Genomic DNA, 9,277 nt, shown 5'->3' with positions numbered 1-9,277 from the left:
TCGAAATGTCATTCTTCATCATGTATCCAAAATTTGTGTTAATATCTATCATACGTCAAGACATGTTGAGACATTTAACGTGTTACAATCGCCCCCGGTCTACCCTACTCCACCCCATGGGAGGAAGAAAAATTGCAGCGACGACATTCACCTTTCCTGTAATTAAGGGATGAAAAGAAGAGATTGAGACTGGAACGAAGAAACTATTTTATCCACCATCGCGAGTACACCTACACCCACACAAGCGTATCATTCGTGGACCACGTAGGGAGGAAATATATGGAGCAGGATCGACCGCCCAGCGGAACATCAGGACACCTCGGATCAATACGACTAAGAGAGACGGGAATAATGGCGGTTGAAGCGGAACGACGAGGAGGGAGCTATACACCTACACGAAAGTGCGCCCGTTCAACGGCGCTGCTGTGTCCTGGGGCAGGATGCAATTTTCACAGAGACTCTTGTCTCCTTATAAACGACTGTAGCCGGAAGAGCTTTCGGGATAAAGCAACGACTTCCCGGGCAAAAAAGTTCCGACAAAGTGGAAGAGTTCTCGCATAAATTCATCGCTCCGCGACGGAGTTTCTCAAAGGCACTTTTGCATGACACTCTTCCAGAACTTTCGCGAAAATTGCAAACCGAATCATTCACGATTTGCACCACCCCTATACGTGGTCGCGAGTTCCGTTGAAATTGCATTTACGAAACAAACAGAGCCGCCAGAAGGATGCTAAGCAAACAAACAGAGTCGATGTAACTTTCAGTGTTTCCATCCAAACGATACGACGAGCAGATTCTTTAGGGACTTTTGGAAAAAAAAAGCGAGCTTCTCTTCCATTGTCGAAAGGGAAGTGGTTAGCAGGCGTGATTTAAGGCAAAAAATCGAAAATCTGAATGGACAAAATGTCTCGCAGGTCGTGTGCGTGAAAAAAGCCCGGAGTCGCGCTTGCGCGGCTGTTTGTGTGAGCCTGCACAAGGGAAACCGGAACGACGTAGGAGTATAGATTGCCAATGCAAGCGCGGCTCAGACTCAGTCCTCCTGCAAACTTCATCGAGGACTTGTTGATCCCGAGAACAGACAAGAGAACCAGCTGATCCTTCCTGGTCAACCTACCGAGAACTACCCTGTCGAGCTAAGTCAGGGTGCGAGTGAGAATCTCGTAAGTTCAACAGTTATTCACCAATTCTACGAGGTTGCTAACGACTTCCACCCTCTTATATTCGTTCCACGTCCACCGGTTAATTTGACCTTTTCCAAAGACGCACAAATTGTCGATGCAGAAGCAATTAGTCGCAACTGTCAGTCGTAAAAAGATGTCTTCAACCTTGTTAGAAAATCGTTATCATCCTTTCTCCATATGTAAACTCTTCTCTTCGCGATCGAATCTGAATAGTTCCCGGTGTACAAACAGCTCATTGTTTAACTCATTGTTTAACAGCTGACGATCGATTTGAGAATCTATTAATAGGGATTTCATTGAGATTTCAGTGATTCAGAAGATAGCGCACCTCTATTAAAAGCGAAGATGCACATGTGCGTTGCACTGGTCACCGTCGCTCTGGCGAGCACGATGCAGTTCGGTGTCGAGGCGTGGGGTGGTTTATTCAACCGTTTCAGCCCAGAAATGCTGTCGAATCTTGGCTATGGTGGCCACGGCGACTACATGACCAAGACAGGCTTGTACCAGGTATAAAACACGTTCTTCCTGCGGTTCCTTCATTATCGCGGCGACCGTGCACGTATACGATAACTGTTGCAACTTTGCCGCAGTACCGCCGGCGTACGATCGATATATCGTTTTCACGTATAACTGCATGCCGTTACGTGTAAGCGTTTCGCTGTCACGGCGGATTCTCATTGCGGCGCTGATCGAGAGCCCAGCGAAATTCCGAGTCTCTGATAAAATCCTCGAGTACATTCGCTCAACCCCCGACAAAGGGGTGGCGGTATCGTACGAGCGACGCCGATTGCCTCGCGAATCCTTCAGACCTGCGTATTCGAGAAAGTTGTCCTGAATATTTAAAGCCTGTGTAATTCGTCCGCAACACGAGATCCCAGGGACGTGTACATTATCCATTAAAGCGTTAATTTATGACAGCTGAAGGCATGACCTACTCTACTTTTGGCGGCGTTACGCGATAATATTCGACTGCGTGCACCAATTGTCCGTGTCGAACGGGAGTTCTAACTTCTTGCGTCTCGATTGAAGCGGCCGTTGTCTGCTGGCTACGGGAACTCTTACGGGAACTCCTTGGAAGAAGTCGCGGACGTTCCATGCGACGAGCGACTGTGTTCGGCTAACGAGGACTGTTGCCCGGGCTCAATTTGCGTCCACGTTGACGGAGGTATTCATCCCCTTCCTTTCTCTCTTCGCGCGTTAATCGGCTCCGTCGCAATCGTCCCTTTCTGTGCTTTACAGTAGTCGGCCACTGCGTCTTCGACTTCGGGCAGAAGCAGGGCGAGCTGTGCCGAAGGGACAACGACTGCGAGACTGGTCTGATGTGTGCTGAGGTGCCCGGCAGCGAGACTCGTTCCTGCCAATCGCCGGTGACGTCCAATAAATTGTATAGTAAGTACAGTGTATAGGAAACCGTAAACGTCATGGGGTGAAGAGATTTAGGGGTAGTCGGTAAAGGTCAATTCACAGGGGATTACGTCAGAGGGATGGTTATAATAAAGCTGTTACGTGGGACGTTCGACGTTAAACTTCTAAAGCAATTATTCTGAATGATTGCAGATGAGGAATGCAACATGTCAGGTGAATGCGACATCAGCCGCGGCTTGTGTTGTCAGCTTCAGAGACGTCACAGGCAAACACCCAGAAAGGTATTTACGCAACTGAAACTTTCCATTTAATAGAATTGTACCCTGTGGCGTATAGATGACTTCGTCACTGGCTTCTCGTCTTCCGCCAGGTTTGCTCGTACTTCAAGGACCCTCTGGTCTGCATCGGGCCGGTGGCAACGGACCAGATTAAGTCTGTCGTGCAGTACACTTCCGGCGAGAAGCGGATCACTGGACAGGGGAACAGAATCTTTAAGCGTGTCCCTTTCGCCTAAAATCCCGATCGTTCCTTGTCAAGGTGAGAGTGGTAGGAGTGTCTATATGAATCAAATCACGAAACTACGCAGAAAACCTAGGATAAGTCTGTCAATTCGAAATTCTCTCGATTCGTTCGGTGTCCCCGGTCCTCCTCCTTCGTCACGTTTTTCTTCGCTGGCAGGAGGATCCTGAATCGACGTGAACGCGCCTTTCAAAAGTTTCCCTGCAAATATTGCGACTGACAAATGCGATACATATCAGACTAGGTTCGTAAGATGAAATACATATCAATGGGAAGATTTACGGGGCGCGTTTCGAAAAATGAATCTTGATAATCGATTGAACGACGTGTACAGGGTGTGCTTAGACGAAAAGACATTTCAGTTCTTCTTTATTTTTCTGGCCCCATTCTTTTCACACTTTTTTAATGTATCAGATCACTAGAATTTGATAAATAGATAAGAATTGAATAGATAGGGAATAGACCATCGTACAAACAACTGTACCATTTAGTTATTCAAAGTCCAGTGAGTAATTGAATTGCTATCGAATCGTAATGATTCTTTCAGGTTCGAGACAATACCTGATAGAAATTTTGTTCACCGACGATAGCCTTACTTGTTTCGCCCTGTATACGATCCATTTTCAACGACTGTTACACTTACGATCTCGAGAGATCCTCGAATCGAATTTCCTGAATTTACTCGTAAGGTGTCTCCTCGAATTACTCAAACGCACACAGAGTAATATACGTACATATATATTTTCATCCTCCTGATACTCGAAAAAGAGGTCAGACGTTCTTGGTATCAGCAGTAGAGGGATATTTTTCATGGGGAAGAGCTGAAGATCGGCGTGACGTGAAGCTATGAAATCAATGTATTCGATCTGACGGTAAATCGTGATTAGAAATTTCTTCGATATTTTCGAACACTTATCTGAAAGCTTCGAGAGAAAGGGCAACACTTCGTCGGTGTCTACAAGCGTAATCTTATGCATCCTAACGTTATTAAGTCGTGTAATGGGATTTCAGAACATCTGACCATGTTGCATATCAAACAACTTTTGCTTCGCGTAGCGTATAATCCAAATTATTAGAAGTATACGTGTCCACGTAGACATCCACTAGGAAGATTCATTTAAGTGTGAAAACCGTATAATTAACCATTTATCGCGGGAATCGCTCTATCGAATATTGAAACCTCGGAGGTCGCTTTGTTAAGTGTTATAAAAGTCGTAGCGTTAAATACAACATAATTAAAGGGACATATATTATATATCTGTGGGAATCGTTATGTTAAATATACCTGTCTATACCTAAAAAAGAAAAGAGAACGAGAGCGATCCATAATTCTGGGAATCGCAAACGTTAACTATAATTGTGGTTTCAAACGAATAGATCTGTATTAACGAAGGAGGAACGTGTTACTTACGATCATAGTTGTGATCATAGCGAGGATGAAGAATACGAACGAAGCGAATGTTACAATTGTAATCGTGAGGAGCAACAGTGTTATTTTCAACACTGTAGCGACACTTTTTCTGATGCGTCAAGTACCTGTTACGAAATCTGGACAAACCCTCGTTTCTACGCCACTCATGCTAGTTATCGAGAGTCCAAAATCCCACAACTGAAACAAAAAAAAAACCTATTTCTAGTTACGCAAGATATACTTCCAACGTTGATCTTTATCGTATAAGGGAACTCTAACATATCATGTGAATGCCTAATCCGTTAAGAGAGTTTTAAATGTGAATGTTATTATGCGAGATATATCTTATTAAAATTATATTTTTATCTTCGATCGATATGTATACTTAAACATTATATATTTACATAGTATTCATATATTTTCCGGAATCGTATATCTATAAAAGTAACGTAACTATCCCCCTGGTGCGTCGTGCGCGCGCGTCACATTAAAAAGCTGATCTTATAATTTAACGATTGATTCGACGATCCTTGTCCCGGACGATCCATTTATCCTAAGCAGCTTGCTAATGATTATACTTGATTTATCGTTACTTGGAGAACGAGGATGAGTAAGATTAGACCACGAACTGAGACTAATACATATCATAGGCTAGCAAACACTTCGCCTGATAAGCAAGTTTTGAAAAGTTTACAGAAACTTTCTTCGAACGCGCGACTCACTGGGGGATTATGGGCCGCTTTGGCCTTGAGTCAAAAGTACCGCTACCGAATGAATTAATTCCAGCATACTTATATGTGTATAACTATGTATATGTACTGTTCAAGATTATAATGCAGAGTTATAATAGTTTAATGTGAAATACATTGTGGTGCATACAAAACGATTAAACATATCATGTTTCTTTTTCCATTCTTCTCGTAGGCAGTTTCCTCTCTATTGCCTTTTCACAATAATAACTTTATATACTAGAAGTCACCGAAGAACATTCTTGCTCTAGCTTTCTATGGGTAGTTTCGGTAAACAAAAAGAATCAGTTGCGCAACATCCAGCAAAACTTTCAAACCTTTCAAATAGTCTCTCATGAAGATGAACACATTAGAGGCGGCTGACTTTTTTACTGTTTCTTATAAGTAAGAAATCTGTAAACAAATTCTCCCCCGGGCGATGCTAGTTTTCCTTTTCAAATTCCCTCCGCGTGGCCGACATTCGTGAATCAATACAGCTTGGCCGGCCGGAATATTCTAGAATAGAGGGCACTACTTACTCACATCCGTTCAAGGCACTTGAAGGGAACAAGACGAACAAGATGGTCGCGTAGTTCTGACGACGTTAGATCGTAATTTTGGGAAGAACGGACGCTAGTCTAACTTGAGTTGTTAGCATAAAGTGTCCACGTTGAATTGGCCAGGAAAATGACCGCGATACCTGGCTCTGTGGCCTTCGATGAATACGGTCGGCCTTTCCTCATCCTTCGCGATCAAGACAGGCAGAAACGACTGACCGGCGTTAATGCAATTAAGGTAAGTTCACGTTTCTTTCAATAATTCCATTTCGTTCCTGCTACTCGAAAACATCGACAATTTTATTTCCCCGCATTTATCGACGAATCTTACGGAGCTCAGACAGCTACAACTTAAATTAACGTAACTACAAATTGACCACGTGAAGCCCAAGCAGCAATGGCGGCGTTTTGGGCTCGGCAAATTGTCGAAAGAATGTTATCTTAAAAAAATTTAAAGTGAAAGCAAATTATGATCATCGCTGCTTTAGCTTGCACCGAAGTAGCTACTTTTCTTTGTGGATTAATCCTTAGGTAATTTATGGAAATGAGTAAGTTTTGGTGGGCGTTCTTCCTTTTGACCTTAAAAGGAGATGAGTGGCTCCATAGGATACACCAATGGAAGCACGGAAATTTATGAATATCAGTCGAGCTCCTTAGTCTCTATAGTAATGAAGTTATTCTTCACCTTTCAGTCACATATTTTGGCAGCTCGCAATGTGGCCAACATCCTGAAGACCTCGTTGGGGCCCAAGGGTCTTGACAAATTAATGGTAAGTCCCGATGGGGACGTTACTGTCACAAATGATGGAGCAACAATCCTGAAGAATATGGATGTGGACCATGAAATTGCCAAATTGATGGTCCAGTTATCGCAGTCCCAAGACGATGAAATTGGAGACGGTACTACTGGAGTAGTCGTACTGGCCGGCGCTCTGCTAGATCAAGCAGAGCAACTGTTAGATAAAGGAATTCACCCGATTAGAATAGCGGACGGTTTTGAAATGGCTGCAAAATGCGCGACGGAGCACCTCAAGAAAATCATAGATGACTTCGAGGGGAGCACAGAAGACCTGGAACCATATGTCAGAATTGCTATGACCAGTCTTGGTTCAAAGATGTAAGAATATGAAATTTTATATTCCCATGCGTGTGCATGTTCCTTGTAATTAGGATTGGACAATACCTCCCTTATTCTTTTGCAGCATCAACAAGTGTCATAGGCAAATGGCAGAAATAGCTGTAAATGCTGTCTTTGCAGTTTTAGATCCTGTCACACGCGATGTGAATTTCGAACTGATAAAAGTAGAAGGAAAAGTAGGTGGCAGGCTGGAGGACACCATCCTAGTTCGTGGTGTTGTTATAGATAAGGACTTCAGTCACCCTCAGATGCCCAAGGTAAAAGTAGCTCTTTTTGGTACACAACTATTTTGAATAAACATTTTACCTCACCTGATGATGACAGAAAAGTAACAGAGAAGGGTAAAGGCTCGGGAAATTTGTCTAGTTTTCTTTCATTTGGACTGGAGACTGTTCCTCTGGTTACTTTCGTCACACATTGGAACGGTGAAGCCCAAGTTGAAGCAAACCAGTCAATGATCCGACCTTTGCAGTGGCTTCAATGATCAAAAGATTATGAGAGCTGAAGACATAATTGCTGTTCTTGTTCAGCGAGGCGTATCGTTCAGTGGCGGAACTAATAACGGTAGACCGTGTGCTTGTATTACAGAGATTGGAAGACGTGAAATTGGCCATTTTGACGTGTCCGTTTGAACCACCGAAACCAAAGACAAAGCATAAGTTGGACGTCACCTCAGTTGATGACTACAGGGCTTTGCGCGATTATGAGCGGGAGAAATTCACGGAAATGGTGAAGAAGGTGAAGGAAGTTGGTACAACTCTCGCTATTTGTCAGTGGGGATTCGATGACGAGGCGAACCATCTTCTCCTGCAAAATGAATTACCTGCGGTTAGATGGGTCGGAGGCCCGGAAATTGAAGTAAGTTTCACCTGCGTATGGCGTATTATGTTTATAGCCCTATGATGACAAAACGCGACGGAGGAGGGTGGAAGTCTAGAGAACCAACTAACATACTTTCTGGAGTCCTAGTTCTCTCTTATAGTAGTTTCCTATTGCAAGAATGAAACTTAAGATCCTTTAAACATGTTAGTCGGTGATCTTCCTTTCGTAGTGGCTCCAATGACCAAATGATTATGAGATCTGAGGGCTTTGTTTCATTCCTTACTTTTGCAAAATAAAGGAAAAACGTGGTCTATAATAACGAATATCTTTCAGTTAATCGCTATTGCAACGGGCGGTCGTATCGTTCCACGTTTCGAGGAGTTGACACCGGAGAAACTTGGCCACGCTGGCGTTGTCAGGGAACTAACTTTCGGCACTACTAAAGACCGAATGCTTGTTATCGAAGAGTGCAAGAATTCTCGAGCGGTGACCATTTTCATTCGCGGTGGCAACAAAATGGTGAGTAATAACTTGTAAGAACCATACGCAAGGAGAAATTTCAGCGGTATTCATATATACCTAACTGACCAGACACCATGCAAGAATAACGCATTGCGATACTCGTTCCGTTCAATTACGTGAATCTAATTGAACTCCATTTTGCTAATGCTACAATTCTGTATATGTAGTGCAAAATTTGTTTGGGCTAGTGACTGTATAAAGCTTTTTGTCTCCGTGTTTCTAGATTATTGAAGAAGCAAAGCGAGCCATCCACGATGCACTGTGCACGGTTCGCAATGTGATCCAGAACCGAAAGATTCTGTATGGCGGTGGTGCTGCTGAAATTTCCTGCAGCCTTGCATGCGCAGATCAGGCCAACAAGATCAGCACTTTGGAGCAATATGCCTTTAACGGTTTTGCAGAAGCGTTGGAAGCTGTGCCGATGGCGCTAGCCGAGAATTCTGGCCTTTCCCCAGTAGACACCTTGGCTGAAATCAAAGCGCGTCAGTTCGCTGAGAAAAATCCGAAGCTCGGCGTCGACTGCTTGAATCGCGGCACTGCCGGTACGTATCGAACTTACTAATATCCGTTACTTGTAGTTTAAGTGACCACAAGTAATTTATTTCTGTTACAGACATGAAAGTGCAAAACGTCGTCGAGACTTTGTCGAGTAAGACGCAGCAGATCCTATTGGCCACGCAGCTGGTGAAAATGATACTTAAAATCGATGACATACGTTCACCAAACGGAGACGAACTGGCCTAAAAACGTATTTTCTGCTTCGACTATGAATTATTCTACGAAGAGAATTAATTATAATTAATTATATACTTCACCATTGTTTACTTCAAGCTTCATTCACTTTTCTAATTGACAACTGCGTTAAATTTTGTTAACTCCCTCATACGTCTATCGTCGAATCGCTATAATAATGATAATTTATATAACAATATTGTGATACAATATGAATAAATCATTTTACTTTTACCAACACTTACACCGTCTCCTCTTTTCAAAACCACTCCACTCATACATACGTAGCTTGAATGACATAC

General features: G+C 43.2%; 3 protein-coding genes across 4 annotated transcripts in view; 2 read left to right on the top strand and 1 right to left on the bottom strand.

Moving 5' to 3' along the window:
* Nucleotides 1-5,392, bottom strand: part of Npf (neuropeptide F) — a 58,662-nt gene extending 53,270 nt beyond the window's left edge. The window contains exon 1 of the mRNA XM_076823219.1: nt 4,477-5,392. The gene's annotated coding sequence lies outside the window, so the exon portion shown is untranslated. The remainder of the gene's footprint in view (nt 1-4,476) is intronic.
* Nucleotides 881-5,359, top strand: Spab (space blanket). 2 transcript variants are annotated; one of them, XM_076823218.1, is made up of 6 exons: nt 881-1,160; nt 1,483-1,688; nt 2,211-2,346; nt 2,421-2,570; nt 2,739-2,827; nt 2,917-5,359. In XM_076823218.1, exons 2-6 carry the CDS (start codon nt 1,527-1,529, stop codon nt 3,058-3,060), a joined length of 681 nt encoding a protein of 226 aa, XP_076679333.1. In that variant the 5' UTR covers nt 881-1,160; nt 1,483-1,526; the 3' UTR covers nt 3,061-5,359. The 2 variants fall into 2 exon arrangements, with proteins under 2 accessions (XP_076679333.1, XP_076679332.1); XM_076823217.1 differs by having other exon boundaries at nt 889-1,160; nt 1,490-1,688.
* Nucleotides 5,393-5,746: 354 nt separating the features above from the next.
* On the top strand, nt 5,747-9,215 carry Cct5 (chaperonin containing TCP1 subunit 5). Its single transcript, XM_076823215.1, has 7 exons — nt 5,747-5,999; nt 6,454-6,878; nt 6,964-7,156; nt 7,488-7,757; nt 8,055-8,240; nt 8,467-8,785; nt 8,857-9,215. The coding sequence occupies exons 1-7, from the start codon at nt 5,892-5,894 to the stop codon at nt 8,985-8,987; spliced, it is 1,632 nt and encodes a 543-aa protein (XP_076679330.1). The 5' UTR covers nt 5,747-5,891; the 3' UTR covers nt 8,988-9,215.
* Nucleotides 9,216-9,277: the final 62 nt, after the last annotated feature.

Source organism: Andrena cerasifolii, chromosome 11 (genome assembly GCF_050908995.1).
Source record: "Andrena cerasifolii isolate SP2316 chromosome 11, iyAndCera1_principal, whole genome shotgun sequence".
Lineage (NCBI taxonomy): Eukaryota > Metazoa > Arthropoda > Insecta > Hymenoptera > Andrenidae > Andrena > Andrena cerasifolii.
Note: the sequence above shows the minus strand (reverse complement) of the source record. Positions and strands in the feature narration are given on the sequence as shown.